The sequence below is a fragment of the Manis javanica genome, chromosome 11, assembly GCF_040802235.1.
Source record: "Manis javanica isolate MJ-LG chromosome 11, MJ_LKY, whole genome shotgun sequence".
Lineage (NCBI taxonomy): Eukaryota > Metazoa > Chordata > Mammalia > Pholidota > Manidae > Manis > Manis javanica.
In genome coordinates this window covers 96,625,687-96,646,014 of record NC_133166.1, presented here as the reverse complement: position 1 = coordinate 96,646,014, position 20,328 = coordinate 96,625,687, and the positions used below count along the sequence as shown (strand labels likewise).

Sequence of the window (20,328 nt, the reverse complement as noted above, 5' to 3'; positions counted from 1 at the left end):
GCCCGCGCCCCCCTACCCTCCCCCACGGCGTCCGCCGCTGCACCCGGCCGCGGCCCCCGGCCCACGCCCGGCTCCCAGAGGGAAAGGCCCCGCCCCCCTCTGTTGGCACCGCGACACCGCCCCCTCCCGGCCCGCCGGGCTTCCATCCAATAGCGAGCGTGGATGGGCGGGTCGCGGCTGCTGTCGTAAGGATCTCCTGGCCAATGGGGAAGCGTACCGGGCCTAGTAGGCGGGGTTTCCAGGCCTTGTCACGCTCGGGTCCGTGTGAAAACGGGGGTTCCGAGTGCAAAGCAAAGTTTTTTTGTAAACCGTCTGCAAAGGCGGGGGGGCGAAGAAGGCGCCCAAGACCGGGCCGAGTGCAGCTGCGGTGGCCGCCGCCTCTTCAGCTCCTCAGGCGTCGGTTCCGCGGCGCGAACCACCGTGGAGGAGACCAGCCGGGGAAGACCTGCGCGGAGAGCCCGCAGATGCTCGGAGCCTTCGCAGCGCGGAGCTGCCTGTCACCCGCCCCCGCCGGCTCCTGCCCCTGCCCCTGCCGCGGCTCTTCGTCCCCGGGATCCGGGGGCCCCAGCTTCCCGCCGCCTCCGCCTCTGCCGCCCCGCTGTGGGTGTGGGGGCTGCTGGGGCTGAGCCGGGCCTCCGCGCTGGCTCCGAGGACGGGCGACTGAGGAGCTGCGCGCTGCCCGCCCACCGGGGACGCCCGCAGGCGCAGGGTCTGGGGGCTGGACTCCGGGCTCGCCCCCGCCGGGCCGCGGAGGCCCCTCCGCGGCTTCCCGAGCGCCCCGGCTCGGCCGGTGAGAGCCCCGCGCCTCCCTCTCCTTCGTCGCCGGGCCCCCGACCCTCGGCGTCTCGCCGCCGCCGCCTCTCTAGTCGCCGGGCAGCTGAAGCGCAGCCATGGGGTGCTGGGGTCGGAACCGGGGCCGGCTGCTGTGCATGCTGATGCTGACCTTCATGTTCATGGTGGTGGAGGTGGTGGTGAGCCGGGTGACCTCGTCGCTGGCGATGCTCTCCGACTCCTTCCACATGCTGTCGGACGTGCTGGCGCTGGTGGTGGCGCTGGTGGCCGAGCGCTTTGCCCGGAGGACCCACGCCACCCAGAAGAACACGTTCGGCTGGATCCGCGCCGAAGTGATGGGGGCCCTGGTGAACGCCATCTTCCTGACCGGCCTCTGCTTCGCCATCCTGCTGGAGGCCATCGAGCGCTTCATCGAGCCGCACGAGATGCAGCAGCCGCTGGTGGTCCTCGGGGTCGGCGTGGTCGGGCTGCTGGTCAACGTGGTGGGGCTCTGTCTCTTCCACCATCACAGCGGCTTCGGCAATGACTCTGGCCACGGCCACTCGCACGGGGGTCACGGCCACAGCCACAGTCTCCCCAAGGGGGCCCGCGGCAAGAGCAACTGCACGGAGGGCAGCGACAACAGCGTGACGCCAGGCGTGCAGGGGATCGACCAGGAGGAGACCAACACTCTGGTGTCCAACAGCAGCAACTCCAACGGGCTGAAACTGGACAGGACCGGTGAGGAGAGAAAGTCGCTGCCGCAGGTGGCTGGTTTGGGGAGCCCAGACCCTAGTCTGGCCCTGGGCGGGATGGCCCGCACGCCCCCTGGTGCCCGAGCGGGCCCGCGCCGCGCCGCCGCCTTCCTCCCTCCTCCGAGGCGCCTCTGGGGAGGACCGGGAACTAGGACCCCTTTCAGCAGCTGTTGGGGGCCAGGGGACATGTCCGGGGTGTAGATGGGGATTGTGGTCCTGAGAGTGGGAACAAGGTCAGGAGGTGACCATCAGCCCGCTGCAGCCCGCAACCGCACTTGGCTGGCTGTGCAGGATCACAAATGCTTCCTAATTTAATTTTTTGGCCCTTTTGGGAAACGGAGAGAATCCCCAGTTAATCCTTAGTTTAGTTGACAGTTTGAAACCTTGCTGTGTCCAGGTTGTTCTTACGCCCTTTGAACAAGTTTCTTCACAACCGTATTCAGAGCTATCTAACGATTGACTTTCCTGAGCTTGAAACTCTGGGTAAAGGTTTCTTTATGAATGTCAATGTATATTTCAGTTAATTGTCTGAAATCGAAGCCTAATCCTGAAAGTCCTGGATTTAGGACCTGTCTGAGTAGGTTTAACATTTCACTAAGGACTTTTCATAATTGTACCAAAATAAAAGGGCTGGTCATTCATCTTATGTTTTTAATGAGTGCTTTTCATTCTAAACATAAATGCTCTTGAAGGAAACTTGAAAGAGGAATCAACCAATGCCCTACTATTCAAGTTCAGTGACATTAACAATTTAGTATATTTCCTTCCAATTTTTTCCATTTATATTTATTTACCTAGTTGTATCGTGCTACATAGACGGTTTTCCCTTTTTTTTTCAAGACGCAGGATGTCATGTTGATGAAATTCAAGTTGCACATCGAAAAGGTTCAATAAACAATTTAATTTCCTCTCACTTCCACTCACCAGGGTGTTATCCCAACTAAAATTAAGCTACTCTGGTGTGTATAATCCCCTTAAAAGATCAGTAGTTTGAGAGCTAGTAGTGTAGACAGCGATTATTTAGTTCTAATTTTTCTTGAAGTCTCTGTGATTGTTGATAGGTTTATATTGTTGATTTGTCAGTTTCTAACCTCTGCCCCATGAATATATATCATTTATATTCATGACAAAAGTTTGTTAATGTTCACACTTTAATGACACAGAGTGACTAGGGCTCTTTGTCAAATCAGGCATGTGTATTAGACTTCCATGAGTGCATTTAATTTTGCATGATAGCATTCAGTATTATGCTTTCTTTTTTATATGTGCTAAAAAGTATAGCAGAATGTTGGTTCACAGGGACCCCTGCAAAAAATGATGCACTTTTTCTTTGGCGGGGTGAGTAGAAGAGGGGGAGGGTTGGTAGGAGAATAGGGAAGCAGTGTCATCTTAATGACTTAGTTATCCCTGGCCATTACGTCCTGGCTTGTTCCCAGTATGTCAATTAATATTGCCGTGTGCACATTTTTTATTACATTTTGTGAAGAATTTTTAGCCTCCTTCACATAAATGGAATTAGGTAAGGATGTTTATATAAACATTTTAAATATATTTGATGCAGAATTTTTCTTTCTTTGTAGATCCAGAGAAGTCCAGAAATGATGAGATGGAAGTACAAGTGAATGGGAATCTTATCAGAGAACCTGACCTTATGGAATTGGAAGATGAAGATAAGGCTACACAACTTAACATGCGTGGAGTTTTTCTGCATGTTTTTGGAGATGCTTTAGGTTCAGTGATTGTAGTAGTAAATGCCTTGGTTTTTTACTTTTCTTGGAAAGGTTGTCCAAAAGGGGAGTTCTGTGTGAACCCATGTACCCCTGACCCCTGCACAGCATTTGTAGAAATAATTAATAGTACTCATGCAACAGTTTATGAGGCTGGTCCTTGCTGGGTGCTATATTTAGATCCAACTCTTTGTATTGTAATGGTTTGTATACTTCTTTACACAACTTACCCATTACTTAAGGAATCCGCTCTTATTCTTCTACAAACTGTTCCTAAACAAATCGATATCAGAAATTTGATAAAAGAACTTCGAGATGTTGAAGGAGTTGAGGAAGTTCATGAATTACATGTTTGGCAACTTGCTGGAAGCAGAATCATTGCCACTGCTCACATAAAATGTGAAGACCCAGCGTCATACATGCAGGTGGCTAAAATCATTAAAGACGTTTTTCATAATCATGGAATTCACGCCACTACCATTCAGCCTGAATTTGCTAGTGTAGGCTCTAAATCAAGTGTAGTCCCATGTGAACTTGCCTGCAGAACTCAGTGTGCTTTGAAGCAATGTTGTGGGACACGGCCACAAGCCCATTCTGGAAAGGATGCAGAAAAGGCCCCAACAGTTAGCATTTCTTGTTTAGAACTTAGTGACAATCTAGAGAAGCCCAGGAGGACTAAAGTTGAAAGCATCCCTGCCGTTGTGATAGAGATTAAAAACGTGCCAAACAAGCAACCTGAATCATCTTTGTAAGTCTTGAAAAAGAGGTGATACTTGACTTTTGCTTTAAACTGCAAGAGGAAAAAGACTCCATTGAAATTCTAAGATTGCCAAGTAGTGTATTTGAAGTCCTTGTCTGGTCACACAGTTTAATTCTATTTTTGTAAGAACATAATGGGACTGCTAAACAGAGTTCTATATTACAACTTTGTGATTCCTATTAGTGCAGAGTACACCTACGCTGTAACAATTTTGGAAAGCCAGTTTTAACACTATGTTACATTTTTGTTCAAGTAAGTATAAACCTTACATAATGACATTGGATTTCCAGTTTTTCCATGGTAAAAAATTAATTAGGGGGATAAATAAAATTGTTACTGGAATTTCTCTTCTTTTCTTTCCCCCCAGTGTTATACTTTATTAGAACTATAATCACTAGAACTTTAAAAATCAACAGGTTTGTTTCCTTTGACATTTTAGGGAATATTTCCTTGCCCTTTGAGATCATTACATAGCATAATGGCAGCATAGTTTAGGAGTAACTCTATTAGGAAAATTCTTTTTCTCCTTCCCATGGGATATTTATAATACTGAAGATCAGTTACTTTCCTGTGTTCTATATTGCTGAGTATTTTGCTAATAAACAGTGAGATGATTAACAAATTGAACTAGTCTACATATAATAGGGCATCTGGGGAATAAGAGCAGGGAAGGAAGTTTACCAAGTTAAATATTTAGATTACTGTAAGTTAATATTTTGACTACATTTCTAAATTATTTTGAGAAATTTAACTCGTTTTCTTTTACCAAAGTTAGTCTAAAACATCTACCTGTTCACCAGCATTACTTTCTTTGAAAGATTGGCATTAGAAACAGTGTGCTGAAAGTTTACTCACAAAAAGATAGTGAATTTTCTAAAGACATTAAGCTTAATCTAATATTTACTTGTTAAATGCAAACTTATTAATATAATCTTTTAAATTGTGGATTTAAAAAAATACAGAGTTAGTCATTTCATGGTGACCAGTCATGAAGGGATTCAAACAGCTTTTCAGGCACAACCAGTGGCACTTGTGCTTTGCCAAGAGCCATTGACCTGGGACAGAAAAAAAATCTGAAGCTTAATGCAATTTGGGTATTAAATTCTTAAAAAACAAAATTAATTAAGACAAAATTAATCATTAAGATTCCTTAAGTCATCCTGTCTTGATGTTGTTCAGATCTTCCATTAGTGGCTTTTGCAAGATGCCACATTATCTACAGAGGAAATTGTTCTTGGCTATTTCATTGTTGTGTGAGTTTTGGATCCATATACAAACATTATTTAAGGTATTTATATTTTTCTTGATAGAGAGGGTTATGCTTTGTGAAGAAACTAGATTTTTGTCCTCAAATGGATGAATATTGATGCCGGTTATCACGTATAGCTCTATTTTTCTAGGCATAAGGTATCCTGACTACTTCAGTGACTTTTATAGCTGACTACTTTTGGGATTGCTACCTTTTGGGATTTGAAATAATTCATTGTTTAATGGCTCTTAAGATGAAAGCATTGGCATTTGACAGTTAACTTTTTAAAGGGATGAACTTTTGTGGTAGATGGTGTGTTTTTTCTAGTATAAGCCTATTGCTGGCAATGGGTCTATTTAAGAACAGCTGATTTTTTCCAGTGAGAATGAGGTAATTTTAGGAACATAGTTTGTAAGTTCACATTTACTATTATGGGCCAAAACCATAACCTGCCAATTTGCAATACATCTTGATCTTTTAATACTCTTAGCTGATATTGTGTAATTCAGTTCCTAAACTGGAAGTTACTTTGAACTTTGCAAAAAAATTTTTTGACATAAAATCGGGGAATCTCATCATATGGGTGAACAAGAAAGAGAAAGCTTCCAATTGTGCTGTATCTTTCTGATTTAACATTTTAGACTATAAAACATTTTATTAAGATCTCAAAACAGTTTATGTTATACAGACATTTCAATAATACATACAATAGTATAACTGGTAAAATATATTACATTCAATGGGGTTTTCTTTATAAATGCTCTATTTGGTCTGTTAAAGGTTGTATAACACAGGACATCAGCTGAATGGGGACTCTCAGTGGTGTGTAAGCATGGGATGAGGGCTTTTTTTCTTTTTTTAAAAGTGCTTTGAAGGTAACAGTCTTTAGAGTTCAGTTATTTCATTTTTCATAATTCTTAAGTGGCTTATATGTAACAGTGGTACCGTAGAATTTTTTCAAAGGACTTGGTCATAGCAAAATCAGCGGGCACTGACTCACCTTTTGAGTTTTAGCAGAGAATTATTTATTTACAATGCACTTTCTAACCCATTTTTAGCATTATCTTTTTTAAAAATGCTTTTATATTTAAATATTGTGGGATTTAAGTGTCTTTCCCAAAATAGCTTATTCTTCCTTCCTTAAAGAATATGAGGGAAATACCCTAAATTATTAGGAGACTTAAACCCAATATTTAAATATGCTGTTTTATAACAATGCATCAATTTTAGGAGGTGCATCTCTCCTGCTGGCTTTTATATTTGAGCAAGATCAGTGTATTTAGAATATGTGTTTAGAAACTTGTCTGTTGTCTCAGTTTAGTAAGGAGGGGCTGCATGTGCCTGATTTAAAACCAACCCAGAAATTTTTCCAATCCAAATGCCACCTTAGTGATAAGAGAGATTTAATTCTCCAGTGTCACCTTTTAGCTTATAAGATTGTTCAATAAGGATGTTTTTGAAGGGCATATGCATTATAAAAATATGGTCTAGAATCTTTTTTTAAAAAGTCAAAAACCCACAAAAACTTTGCTGTATGACCTTTAACATTTTAACGAACAAACAGTATGTGTGAATAACTAAGGTATGTAATTTGGATAGGAGAAATTTCCATCAAGAGCACCTTGGAAAATCACAATAGCTAGGAGACTATATTAACATATTTGTATCTTGTTAACATCCTCAGTTAATTCTGAATTTTTGAAAGTTGAGGGAAAAGGCCTACAGAACCGAATGTGAAGTTTTTAGTAGGCTAACTGGTGTTGAATTGAAGATTTACTATTTATAAGCAGACATCATTTGAATGATATAAATGTCAATTACCTGCTGTCTTAAGATACACACAAATATGGAGAATAATTCTACATATAAAAATATTTATTTTAATAGAGTTTCAGTTAAGTCATAAAACAGTGTTAAAACTCTTGGGAAGGTGTAGGGGTTTTTGTGTGTTGTTTTTTTAAATTGAAACCTGTCAGATAGTGTTTGACCATCTGAAATGGGAATTGTAATAGCACTAATACTGATGTAGCTCTACCAATACTATGTGGCAGTGCTGTTTTACTAACAAGCTCTGGAATATTTAGCAGCCATTTTCACTGGCACAAGAGCCTTTTTGTATGTCATTCAGTCTAAACTTCTAAAACCAAAAATTTTGTGGTCCAGTGTCTTTGGCAAAAAGATGCTGAAGAGAATGTAACATACAATTATTATGTGGTTATATATAAAAAGACACAAATTGCCATGTTATGGTTCTGCCTTGAAACAGCACAATGAAGTGTATCAGTGTATTCTGTGATTCTTTCAGAAACTTCCATGTTGTGTTGTGTTGTGTCCGCCATAGCCTGTCCTTCTGGCCAGGTGTGGCACAGTTAAATGCAATTATCATCTCATTCAGAGCAGATACAGAGAAGGTGTCTTTAGTGCTGCAACATTTTACCTAACTTTTTGTATGTTTTATGACTGTGTGTTATTTTCCAAAGCTGTTCCTACCTCACCATGAGGCTTTACAGATCATTATGTATTATAAATATTCTTTATGAGACAGACTACTGTGTTTCTTTTCATTTATTAAAAGTTAAATAGAAAAAATAATTTTAGTATCTCCTTCATCGTTTTGTGCATATGGCCTCCCCTCCTCTATGAGGCTGGGTTATGCAGAAGAGTTAGACTTCAGGTATGCAAAGGGAAATTGCAGTTGACATAAGTGTTACTAGTGTGCAGAGTGACCAGGTTACCAGACAGTGATGTGGAAGAAAACAAATGTGGGCAAATGGTGCAATAGAAATAGAAAGTAACACTGTACAAGCTCACTAACATGAAATAATGGCTGTGAAATTTTTTGGTTAAAAGCATTAAACGTATAAATTATGTAGTTACAGGTTAACCTGCTTTTGGTATTTGCTAGTTTTTATTTGTAAGCATAGTTGCAAGGATTATTAAATATATAATCATCTGGAACCATTAACCTGAGAGTACATTAGTATATTTGGTTATTTGAGTTAAGGACTCGCATAAATATAGTTGCTCATAAAGAATTTGTTTAAAGAACTTGTACTTCTGGCTGGGAGATTAACAGTTGAAAAGTCAATAGCAGTAAATAATTAATATAATTGATAAATACAGTAGATATTCCAAAGAAGGGATGAGAATCTTTGGAAAGAATCATGTAAGTTAAGATTGAAAGGAAGGGGTAGAGCTTAAGGGGCAAGGGGGCATGGAATGGAATAGTATAGGGGGCTGAGGGTCAAGAAGTAGGAGACGGTAAGACAAGGTTAAAGGCGCCATGTTGACCAGTTTGAAGCTGGTTTATAGGAATGGAAGAAATTACCAACTTTTGAGTGGATAAATGAGAAAGTGGAAACGGATACAGGATAGATTTGGAATGGGAAGTAGACTAGATAGGAAGACAAATCGGTTTACTAGGTATTAAATGATAAGAGCTTGAACCAGTTCTCAAATACACATGCCCACATCTATATATGCCACATTTCAGTTGATTCCACACACATTCTTTTATATACTAATAATGCTGAAATCAGAATGCATAGAAACAATCAGTGAGATCTTACAGTTGCTGTTGGCTGACTTTTTTTCTTACCTGGATATGTTTGACTTTAAGGGAAAAGAATTCTCAGTCAATACAGTCTTTCAAGAATTATGGGCCAACATTTCCTAGAACAATCTCATGTACTCCGCAATGCACATGTGGACGAGAGTTGTCGCTTTTGAATTTGATGCAAATACTCTTAAGGAAATCCATGGCAACACCATTTTAAAAGAAATTTCATCGACATTTCTGAGTCTTCAGAACTAATCATTGTTTTTTTTCCCCCCCAGTATCCTATGTGGCCTTTTTTCCTTTTAAATCAAGTAATTTAAAGACACTGTTGCATCTGCTTATTTATAAACTTGTATCCCTGTTAGATTATATGCTCTGCGAGGTCAGGGCTATCTATAGTTCATCAGGATCTAGCATAGGGTCTAGTGGTGGGTATGAAACAAGACACAGAAATACTATTAATAGCTAAAATATACTGAGGCCTTATAAAAGTATACTGGGGCAAATATGTTTTCATTTAATCCTTACAAACCATTAGACATATCCCATGATACCCATTTTACAGACTAACAGATACTAAACACGTTACCCAAAGTCATCTAGCTAGTGAGTGACAGAGCCAGCATTCAGCAAGCGTAGTGAGTAGCTTGCTTTCCCATCACTTTGAACCGTCAACAACCTACTTCATAAGTAAATTGGAAGTGGAGTTCTTTTTAATTTTCATCCGGTGAGCAGCAAGAGATAGGCAAAAGAAATGATGGAAATAAATTTTAAAGCATTTGATATACATTAAAAGGCAGAGTAGTCACCAGATAAAAAAATTAAAACTTTCTTACCTAAATAAGACTTTCTTAGGTATTGAAGTTAGACTTTCTTACATACTGGTTTAGTGTCATTTTTATTTTGAATTTCATGGGGGACAGGAATAAAAATCTTCTTCAGAATCTAGGGCCTTGGTGTTAATCCAGCCTTGCCAACTAGTGCCACTCTTTACAAACTAGTAGCGTTTTCCCCCAAACTACCATGGAGTATTGTTTGCAGTATTAACTGCTTCTATGGGAGCACAGAAACTGTGGCTTAAATATCCTCTTATGCCAAAAACTGGGTCTTTCAGAGAATGAGGAGCAGAGATGATTGAAGTGAATGTGGATGAGACACAAGGTGAAGACCATCCGCTTTTCAGCAGGGATGCTATTTGGTGAGACAATTTCTCGTAGCACAGAAGTGTCCTGTGCATTGAGTTTGACAATCTTGACCTCCTTCCACACAAATGCCCTGTAGCTACCACCCTCTTCCAACCATCAAGACACCCCAGCTGTTTCAGATGTCCCTTAGGGAAGCAGTGCCCTATAGGAAACCATAAAGGCTAACCCAGTGGGGACTCCTCCAGTGTCTCCCGCGTGAGCCAGTGCTACATCTAGACGCTACCTTCCACGTAAACAGGTAACATAGATGCATGGAAGTCACTCAATTTTCTCACCCTCAGTTTCATTCTTAATTCCAGGAACCATGCTTGCTTCCATGCCTGCAAAGTCAAATACAAAGTCTGAAGGTTTGATTTCTGAGGCTTATACCAGGTAGACAGGAGTTGTCTGGTGGATTATGAAAAAGTTCTGCCCAAGAAAGTGGTGTAGCTGTGGTCATCTGAATTGGTTGTGGAAATCCTTGGCTATCTCTTTTGAAGTATGAAGTAAAAATGGGTGTTTGGAAATAGGGGTTCAATAACAGCGTATTTTATTAAAATACACATTTGAATATTCAAGTCAAAATTTAGAAGGGTTGAAAAAAGATGGGGGCATGAGAGGTGAGACAGAGGCTTCCTCCTAAAACCGCATATAATACAAAAAATATAATTAATACAACTAATCCTGAGAGAGCAACAGGAAAGAGGACTGAGCCAGACTGCATACACCTGGGGAAAAGAGCAGACCTCACGGAACAGGGCACCAACCCCACTCTCCTGCAACCACTGAAATTTAGAAGGGTTGACCCTGAATTGTCTTCCTAATGGTGAAAATGTCAAAGACAATATTGGGACAAAATTTATGAGGACTTATTGTAGTCCAGAACAAGAGTGCCCTTCAGTGACACCTGTCCTTCACTCTTGCATCAGTCAATCTTTAGATTCCTCTGGAACGTGATGGTAATGAGGCAGTATTTACTGATAAAGCTGTTGAGTCTTGAGTTTCTACACATTATTAAAAGAGAAGCTGAAAAAATTAGGCGGCGTATTATGGTAGAATATGACCCCCTAAAGATGTTCATACCCTAATCCCCAGACTCTGTAAATATGTTACCTTATATGGCAAAGGGACTTCTTGGCAAATGTAATAAATAAAGGATTTTGAGATTGGGGATGGGGGGTTATCTTGGATAATCTGAATGAATGCAATATAATCATAATAGAAGGAGGCATGAGGGTCAGAGTCAGAGAGAGGTGATAACAGAGATGTGAATGACAGAAGGAGGAGCTGCTGCTTGAGGGAGAGATTTGGAGATGCCACACTGCTGGCTTTGAAGATAGAGGAAGAGCCTATGAACCAGAGAATACAGGGCCTCTAGTTGCTGGGCAAAGAAACAGGCTCTCCCCTAGGGCCCCAGAAGGAAAACTGCCCTGCTGACACCTGTATTTATTCCATAAGACCTGTTTGGACTTATGGCCTCCGGAACTGTAAGGTAATGCATTTGTCTCATTTTAAGCCACTGAGTTTGTGGTCATTTGTTGTACAGCAATAAAAACCAATATACATATAGTAGTGCATAAATACAATTTATACACTAAATTTATATATTTATTATTGCAAAGACTTTGTTCTTGTTGAAGTTAAATTACAGACTCATTTGTAAATGAAATTTTATTGAAAAAAGGCTAAACACTGTAAATGGTGGTAAGACTGTTTCGTGCCTATGTGATAATTTACATTGGATAACTAAGCTAATGAAACACCCATCTGTCTTTTTAAGAGAGGAAGGAGATACTAAGGTAGAATACGCGAAATACCACAGGGGTGGGGGGGTTCTTAAACTATACACGTGGTCAGACTGTGCATGTCGAGACCACAAGCTTAAGGGATATCCTTAAGGGGGTTGATGGGAGTCCACACTTCCTCGTGTTTATAATGGGACACAATCAGAATGAAAGGAGAGCTCATGGCCAGTCAGGCCACCTTGTATGGACTGGAGGTGTCCTCTTGGCCACTCCTGAGGCCGCCTGAGGTAACTACAGAGCGGCAGTCACCACAGTGGGCTCCGTTTTCTTCCTGCCTTTTCTCCTGTTGTCCCACCGAGAGCCTGCTCCCTCCTTCTTTCCCGCTTTCCCTTCTCTTTCTTTCCTCTGCCCTGTTCTTCTTCACCCTCACCTCTTATTACGCATATGCCCTTGGCAGGTTGGGCACCTCTTGGAGTCTCAGTTTGCAGATCTGTGAGATGGGGATAATGCATCCTTTATAAGGTCCTTATAAGGTCCCTGAGACAAAAACTAAAACTGATCTGCCATATTCCATGTCCTCATCCTGTGCTAAATGTTTTAGCCCATGTAATCCTTACAGTCACTCTGTGAACTAAAATCTATTATTATCTCCAATTTAGAGATGAGGAAACTGAGGCTGAGAAAATTGAGTGACTTCCATGTATCTAGGAAGTGGGGGGGAACAGGATTGAACCCAGTTCTGTCTATGCTGAGTCTGTGCTCTTACAACATCAGGCCCATGGAGTGCCCGGCATAGTCTCTGATCCGGGGTGCAGGAGCTCTTCCAATTCGGCAGATGCAAAGCGTTTAGCTCTGGAGTCAGACTGTCCGGCCTCCAATCCCAGACTCACTCACTGGGTGACGTGGGCAAGGCACGGAACTCGGCCTTAGCTTCCTCGTCAGTAAAATGAGTATGGTAATAATGCTTCTCTCAGAGGGCTGTCGGAAAGATTAAATGACTCGTTGTAAGTAAAGCACTTTGCATAGTGCCTGCTCCTCCTTAAATCTCAATAAATATTAGCCCCTTGTTTATTCCCTTCCTATTTCTCTCCTTCCTTCTCTTTTTTCCTTCTCTCTCTCTTCCTAAGCCCAATTAGTGACCCTGAAGGCCTTGATTAACCCCATTCCTAACTCCTGGGTTTATACCCCTCTCTTCAACCATGCCACCTTTCTCTCTCTTTTTTAATATCACGAGGCATTTTCCTTCCCGTCTGGAAACTTCCGTAGCAAACACTACCTGCAGGAGAGAGGAGAACCACGAGGACAAACACATGTTGCCTAATGACCTGTTCTTGACGGCTGTGGGGAAAGGGCCTGGGGCAGGAGGCAAAATGGTGGAGGCTCAAAACAAGAACAGCAACGCCAGCAATTTGTGGAGGCTGTGGAGGAAAGGGCGTGTTCTACCCATCAGTGATGGGGTCTGGGTGTGTGCTGTCTGCCCTCTTGCTGCTGGGGAGCCCAGTGGCGATTTCTGCTAAGGTCACAGCTTGGACCCAGTATCTCTCAGACCTTTCCTTTCTAGCCCAGATGTGGGGCTTCTATGAGAAGTCCTTTTAAGGGGCAGTGGTAGGGCTGAGTGACAAGGGACCTGGCTGCGATGTTCCACTGCACTGATCCCGCAGGCCACCTGCAGTGCTAGTGGCCAGAGCCAAAGGAGGCAATGATACCCACTTCCATACTTCTTCTGTTTTTTAATCAATGGATAATATAATTCTCACCTATTTTTTTTTTGACTGAACTGTTTGAGAACCTCTGTGTGCAGGCAGTGAGCATGCCTGGGTACAGCTGGGAAGCTAACTCCTAAGACAGCAGTACAGGCATTTTGACTAACACCACTAGCGCTGTGGGGGTTTTGAATGCCTGAGAGTTTTAAACTGCATTTTCCCTCTTTTAGTTATAACTTAGAGACAAGTCCTATGAGGGGTATCTATTTGACATATAAGTTAATGAGCAGCCAAAAAAAAAGGTAGTGATTCTTCAGATTTGCTTCAATATCTGCTTCCTCAGATCACTCTGTCACATTCACCTAATAGAACTATTGATAGGACATAAAATACCTACACCCCTCCAAAATCCAATGTACAAACGAGAAAAGATGGTGCTGATTCTGCCCCTTGTGGTTGTTCATTTATTGGAAGTCCGGACGGCTCTTGCTCACAGTGTGTGATTTGCGGAGAAGGGCTTGCAAAGAGCAACCCGAAACCTCTCTTACCTCATCATTTGAAGAAAACACTAACATTTTGTATGTATTTTAAAAAAAACAGCGAATTTTGTTAAGTGTATTAATTAGGTCTTGAAATTAGGTTTTGGATGCCAGAACACATAGTAATACATCAACTTCTGTTTTAAAACTATATATGTGTATATGCATATACAAGTGCCTATAAATAGTTTTTCTTGCTCAAATAAATAAAAATCAACAACTTATGGCAATTGTTAGGGACAAGTGGATATGTGAGATCACATTTAAAAGGTGTTTACGGAACCGTTTTAATGATATACTGATCTAAAGTAAAAATATTGTTTCCCTATAAATTACTCTATGCGGGTGCAGGCCAGGTGCCCGGCAAGATCCTGATGGGTGGGGGAACACTATGAGGTTATTCTTGAATGTGAATGGTTGTGGCAAAAGTCACCAGGCAGAGGCAGGGGTTGCTCTTCAGGTTGGCTGTCCTGCTCTCTTTCCATGTGCCATGAGCAGTTCCTTGGCTTTTTTGGTCCCGAGGAACTCTGCTGAGGGCTTGGGCAGGAGGGGACCTTTTCTCTGTCAGGGCCCAGCATTTTATGTATACAAACTCCCTGTCCGTCCAGCATGGTGGTTAGGGCATGGATTTTGGAGACAGATAGATGAGGCTTGGCATCCTGCGACCAGTCCACTTCCTGTTTTTATCCCTGGGGCCCTTCGTTCTCTTTGAAGATAATGGCAGTACATGTTTCAAGGGATTGCCCTGAGGACTGAAGGAATAACGCATGTACAGGCCTGGTATAAAACAGATGTTCATTAAATTATTTTTGGTTGTCACTGCAGCCCCAGGAGGCAAATATTCTCCCTTGACCAACCACAAAATGAGGCTTAGTAAGATTAAGTATTCATCCAGATTATTATTAAACTATGTAGATTAATTATTAAACTAGATTAAGTATTCATCTGTGCTAGGCCTAGATTCAAGTCAGGGCCTCCAAAGCTCTTGAGTTTTCCCCTGATGCAGCACTGAAAGCTTGTGAGGGGGTCCCAGGATTTCTCTGTTCTCTGAAGCACAGATTCATTGATTCCTTCCGCCAACAGTCATCAAGCGCCTACAAAGCAGAAGGGGTATGGCTGCAAGCACAGATACAAATCCCAGCCCTTGTGAAGCTTACATTCTGGTATAGGGAGTCGATAAGACAAAGAGGTAAAATGTGTATTAGATTAGGCAGTGATAAATTCTGAAGAGAAAGAAGGCAGGAAGTGGGCTGCGTGAATGTGGGTGCACTTGTGTGTATGTCGGAGGGGAGGGTTGTCACTGACTTTTAGATTGAATGGCCAGCAAAGTCTAAGTAAATGAAACAGAGATATACAAGTAGAGGGATACAGGAGGTGGGGAAGCAAGTCCCTGGGGTTTCTCAGGGAAAGCCTTCCAGGCAGAGGGATTAGCAGGGCAGACGCCCTGAGGTGGGAGCTGGCCAGCCCTCGAGGACAGAAGAGAAGCCCTTGGGGGAAGGTCTCTGTGCCTGCAAACAGCTTCACCCTGTGATCAGACTGAGAACCAGCCTTCTTCCCCCAGGCATTGTTGTCTGAAACTTGGACTTCCCTTTTAGCAGCCACCGTCCCTTGGTTGGGTCACTAGGGTCCGCGTTGCAGCAACTCTGGGGAGCAGGGCCGGCTTGGTGGCGTTCTGACTTGTGTAACAGCAGGGACCGCCTTGGTGACTCAGCAGGGCTCTGTGCATGAAAATCAACCCAGGGATGACCAGCTCCAGCCCCTCCCAGGTCCCTCGGATCCTCCACAGGGTGAACACAGGGCCATTTCTCTGAGCCTGACCTTGATATCAGCTCACTGGCTGGACTCCTAGAGCTTTGAGCCATTGCTTAATCCCAGAGTAGGGATCTTCCATCTTGATTTTGCTTCTCTGGAAAAATGAGAACCCGCTGAAGGCAACCGACAAGAACACGGACTTTGGAATGGAGTATTGTTTAAGTGCTTACTCTGGCATTTATGAGTTATTTAGCCTTGAGCATGTTATTAACCTGCAAAATGAGGACATTAGTAATTACATCTGAGAATGAGTTCAAGTGTAGTGACAGAGTAATGTTCCTAGCGTAATACCAGCGCTTAATAGCAGCTCAATAAACAGTCACTCTGATTACTTTACCCCCTCAAGCACTCCCTTGCTAGTGTGAACAGCCACTCCACTATGTCCAATTCCTAATCCTTATCCAAACATTGATAGAACTGTGGTCCCTGTGCATCCAGAATCGCAACTGAAAATGGGCAGCATGATCTCCGTATGCAAAGTAAACACGCACTGGAGGAACCAGGCTGGGAGTGGGGGTGGAGCCATTGCAGGTAAGCCAGTCAAATTCAGTCAACTTCTGATTACCTACCCTGATCTTATCCAGGAGGGCCGGGCATCTTTCCCACTTGGACCTGGACTGTGTTAGTCTCCTTGCGCCGTTCCTTAGGCTCATCATTTACAGATGGATTCCGGTGAATGGAATGAATGGAAGCCTGTTTGAATGCAGCGAGAGAGATCACTATTTCCAGAAAATCTACACTGCATGTGTTTTAAGAATGCAGTTTCACTATCTCCTAATGGTTTGATTTGCTTATCCAGATTTTTCCTATTTTGATATGTGTATTTTTGTTTACAGAATCATTTGCTCTTTATCCAATACTTCTCTGGATATCTATGGACTCACAGATTCAAAGGATTTTCACTAGAGTTTTACTCTTCTCATATATGTGGGGCTTGTAGTGGGTGAAAAGATGGTCATTGGCCTGAGATTAAATTTTTCTAGGGGGAACCCCCCTTGGGACAATGGAGGTCACTGAGTTAGTGCCAGTCACAAGCAACTGAAGGGTCTGTCTCCAGCTGCCTTCCCCTACATCCCCTTCTGTAAAGCACCTCTGGTCAGTGTAGCCAAAGCAATTACTCAGCTCTGGGGTTTTAAAAAATCAACTGATTTTTAATTACACAATTTCTACCCAGATATATTCTTCTAGTAAACAATTAAAATGATACCGACAAGGCTTAAGGCAGTTTCCCTCTTTTTGTATTTCAGTTTTTAAAAAATAATGGATTTTGAACATATAAAAAAATATTATTCTATTGTTATATCATAGTTTGTCCTTTAATCACCTCCCTATGATCCTCAATTTGGTGTGTATTATTTAAGACCTTTTCCTATGATGTGTGTGTAATACATATATGTATTCATATGAGTATTATATTAACATAGGTATTCAAACCACATACATATATGCAATATGTGAATATATACATATTATTAACATATGCAATTAATACCTCTATTACTTATGCAGGATTATATTCTATGGAGGGTGTTTTCCAATTGAATCATTTTGCCCCTTGCTTTTTCACTCAACAATATGTAGTTCTTGGAGATCTACCTTTTCATTTGTAACTGTGTTTCCTAGTGATAAGTTTATTTGGCTGGTCTCCTACAGATGGGTATTTAGGGTGGTTCAGTTTTTCACTCTGGGAGACAATGTTGCAGTGAAACCCATAACTGCATCCTTGTGCACATGGGCCTGCCTTTTTAGGAGATTGATTTTAAGAAGTGTCATGAGGCATATCCAATTTAAATGTAATAGATACTGCCAAATCGCCCTTCCAGGTGCCAATTTTAATATCAAAAGTGCATGAGAATACTTTAAAACTTTTATATTATTAAACTAAGAATTTTGTCAAAAGTTTGTGGTACTTCAATTTTGTTTTAATTTGCATCTCTCTGAATACTGATAGAGTGGAATATCTTTTCATGCCTTTAGTGGCCACTTGATAATTCTTCTTCAGTGAATTTCTTACTGAAATTCTTCCCATAGCTTTTTCATTTGGGTTGGTTATCTCTTTTATGCTAATTTGTAAGAGTTTTGGAAATATATTCTTGATATTAATTCTTTGTTTCTCATAGGTTGTTGCTAATTTTTTTAACTTTATGATATCTTTTTATACATAAAGCATTTGTATTTTTGATGTCGACAAATCAATTAAATTTTCTCTTTCTAGGATTTACTTTTTGAATCAAGTTTCAATAGACATTCCAAACCCCATGGTAATATACATTTTTTATCACTTTTATTTTAATACACATAGACATATATGTATCACAAGGAATTTGCTATTGGACATAAAATTTGTTTTTCAGAACAGGTGAGGTAGGGCTCAAATATATATATTTCTTTTTGTTTTTGATTGAATATTGTAAAGCAACTCACAGAAAAATAATTTCATTCCCTGTAAGTACTTCAATATATATTTCTAACTGACCAGACTTTTTAAAAAATGTAACTACAAATAATAATTGTATCTGACTAAACTAGCAAAAATTTGTCAGCATCATCTATGACACAGGTCAGACTAAATTTTCCTTGATTGTTTAAAGACACATTTTTCATATTTGTTTGAATTGGATCTAAACAAATTAGTAGGTATGTTTCTTGATTTCTTCTAATCTATATCAGTTCTCCCTCCCCTCAACATTTTTATATTTTTATGAATAAGAAGACAATATTTTATTAGTGATTTTCTATATTCTACATTTTGGATTTTTTCACATCATAACTAATTGCTAGGTTCTTTTGGTTGCATGTTTGTTTTGTTCTTGAGATCCTGAGTTTTTCTTTAAAGGCAATATTTTTAGAGAAGCTTTGGCAAAATCAGGAAGAGAAGAAGAGATTTCCTATATACCTGGTGGCCTGGGACATGCACAGCCTCCCCCATCATCAGCATCTCCCACCAGAGTGGCACATTTGTTACAATCAATGAATCTTTATTGGAAGATCATAATAACTCAAAGTCCATAGCTTGCATTAGGGTTCACTCATGGTGTTGTACAGTCTATGGGTTTGGATAAATGTATTATGACATGTATCCATCGTTATCTCTTCACTTTTTTATGTCATTAATGTGGTGAAAAAAACTGGCCATTTGTTCTGAAGACTTTCCCGTATTCAAGATGTGTTTGCCTCCTCACAATGTCATTTAAAGTCCCTGTATATCCTGAAAACGGGTCGTTCAGGCTAAAGCCTTCATTAGATTCAGGTTCAAATGTTTTGGGAAACATAGTTGTGATATTTTTTAATGGGATAACTGGTATATATGAAAGCTACTATATTTTTGTTCCTTTTTGTTTTGTTTATATCTTAATTTTGTATTTGGCCATCTTGCTAAATTCTCCAATCATTTCTAATAGTCTCTCAGTTAATTTTCTTGTATTTTCTAGACAAATCATTATCTCATCTGTTAATAATGGCAGATTTATCTTTTTCTCCCAGTGTATATACATTTTATATATTACTGCATTGGTCAGGGCCTCCTATAAAATGTTGAAGAGTAGAGGTGATACTTAGTTTTTACCAGCTTTAATGAGATGAGAATGCTTTACTACTTTACAAAAATGTATCATGTTTATTATATTTTTTTTGGTTAATGCCCTTTAACAAGTGTATAAAGTTTTGTATTCTGAAACTAGCTGTGTTGGTTTTCTAGGAATTTATTTAAAAATCATGAATGGATTTTGAATTTATCAAAAGCTGCTGTACATTAACTATTGAATTCTTACCAGCAATGTGCCAGGATTCCTGTTTCTCTATATCCTCCCCAACTCTTGTTATTTTCTATTGTTTCAATGATAGCCATCCTAGTAGATCTGAAGCAGTATCTCACTGTAGTTTTAATTTGCATTTCCCTAGTGACTAGTGATACTGCATATCTTTTCATGCATTTATTGGCTATTTGTATATCTTTTTTGGAGACATGCCTATTGAAGTTATTTGCCCATTTTTCTTTTGGATTGTTTGTATTTCTGTTGTTGAGTACTAGAGGTTCTTTTGTATATTTGGATTTTCTCCCATTTTGTGAGTTGTCTTTCTACTCTTTTTTTTTTACAAGACGTTAGTTCTACCGATTAAGTGATATGGCAGTACCCAAAGACTTCTTTTTTAATAATTATTTTTTATAGAAGAATAATTGATATACAATATTATATTAGTTTCAGGTGTACAACACAGTGATTTGATAATTATACGCATTACTAAAAGCTCACTCCAACAACTGTAGTTACCGTCTGTCAGTCTTTTCATTCTCTTGATCATGTCCTTTGACACACAAAAGCTTTCAATTTTGATGAAGTCCAAGTTATCTGTTTCTTTTTTTGTTGCCTATGTTTTTGGTGCCTATCCAACAAATCATTGCTAAATCCAGTGTCATTACTAGTGTCATTAGAACTGTTCTAAGATAATTTTAGCTCTCATATTTAGGTCTTTGATGGTCCATTCTGAGTTAACTTTTGGTGTGAGGCAAAGGACAAATTTCAT

The 20,328-nt window shown here is 40.8% G+C and overlaps 1 protein-coding gene across 2 annotated transcripts; it reads left to right on the top strand.

The window, feature by feature from the left end:
- The first annotated feature begins 139 nt into the window (after positions 1–139).
- SLC30A1 (solute carrier family 30 member 1) lies at positions 140–7,854 on the top strand. Of its 2 annotated transcripts, none has more exons than XM_017642985.3 (2): positions 140–1,538; positions 3,107–3,356. In XM_017642985.3, the coding sequence occupies exons 1-2, from the start codon at positions 891–893 to the stop codon at positions 3,146–3,148; spliced, it is 690 nt and encodes a 229-aa protein (XP_017498474.1). In that variant the 5' UTR covers positions 140–890; the 3' UTR covers positions 3,149–3,356. The 2 variants fall into 2 exon arrangements, with proteins under 2 accessions (XP_017498474.1, XP_017498473.1); XM_017642984.3 differs by having other exon boundaries at positions 160–1,512; positions 3,107–7,854.
- The last annotated feature ends 12,474 nt before the right edge of the window (positions 7,855–20,328 follow it).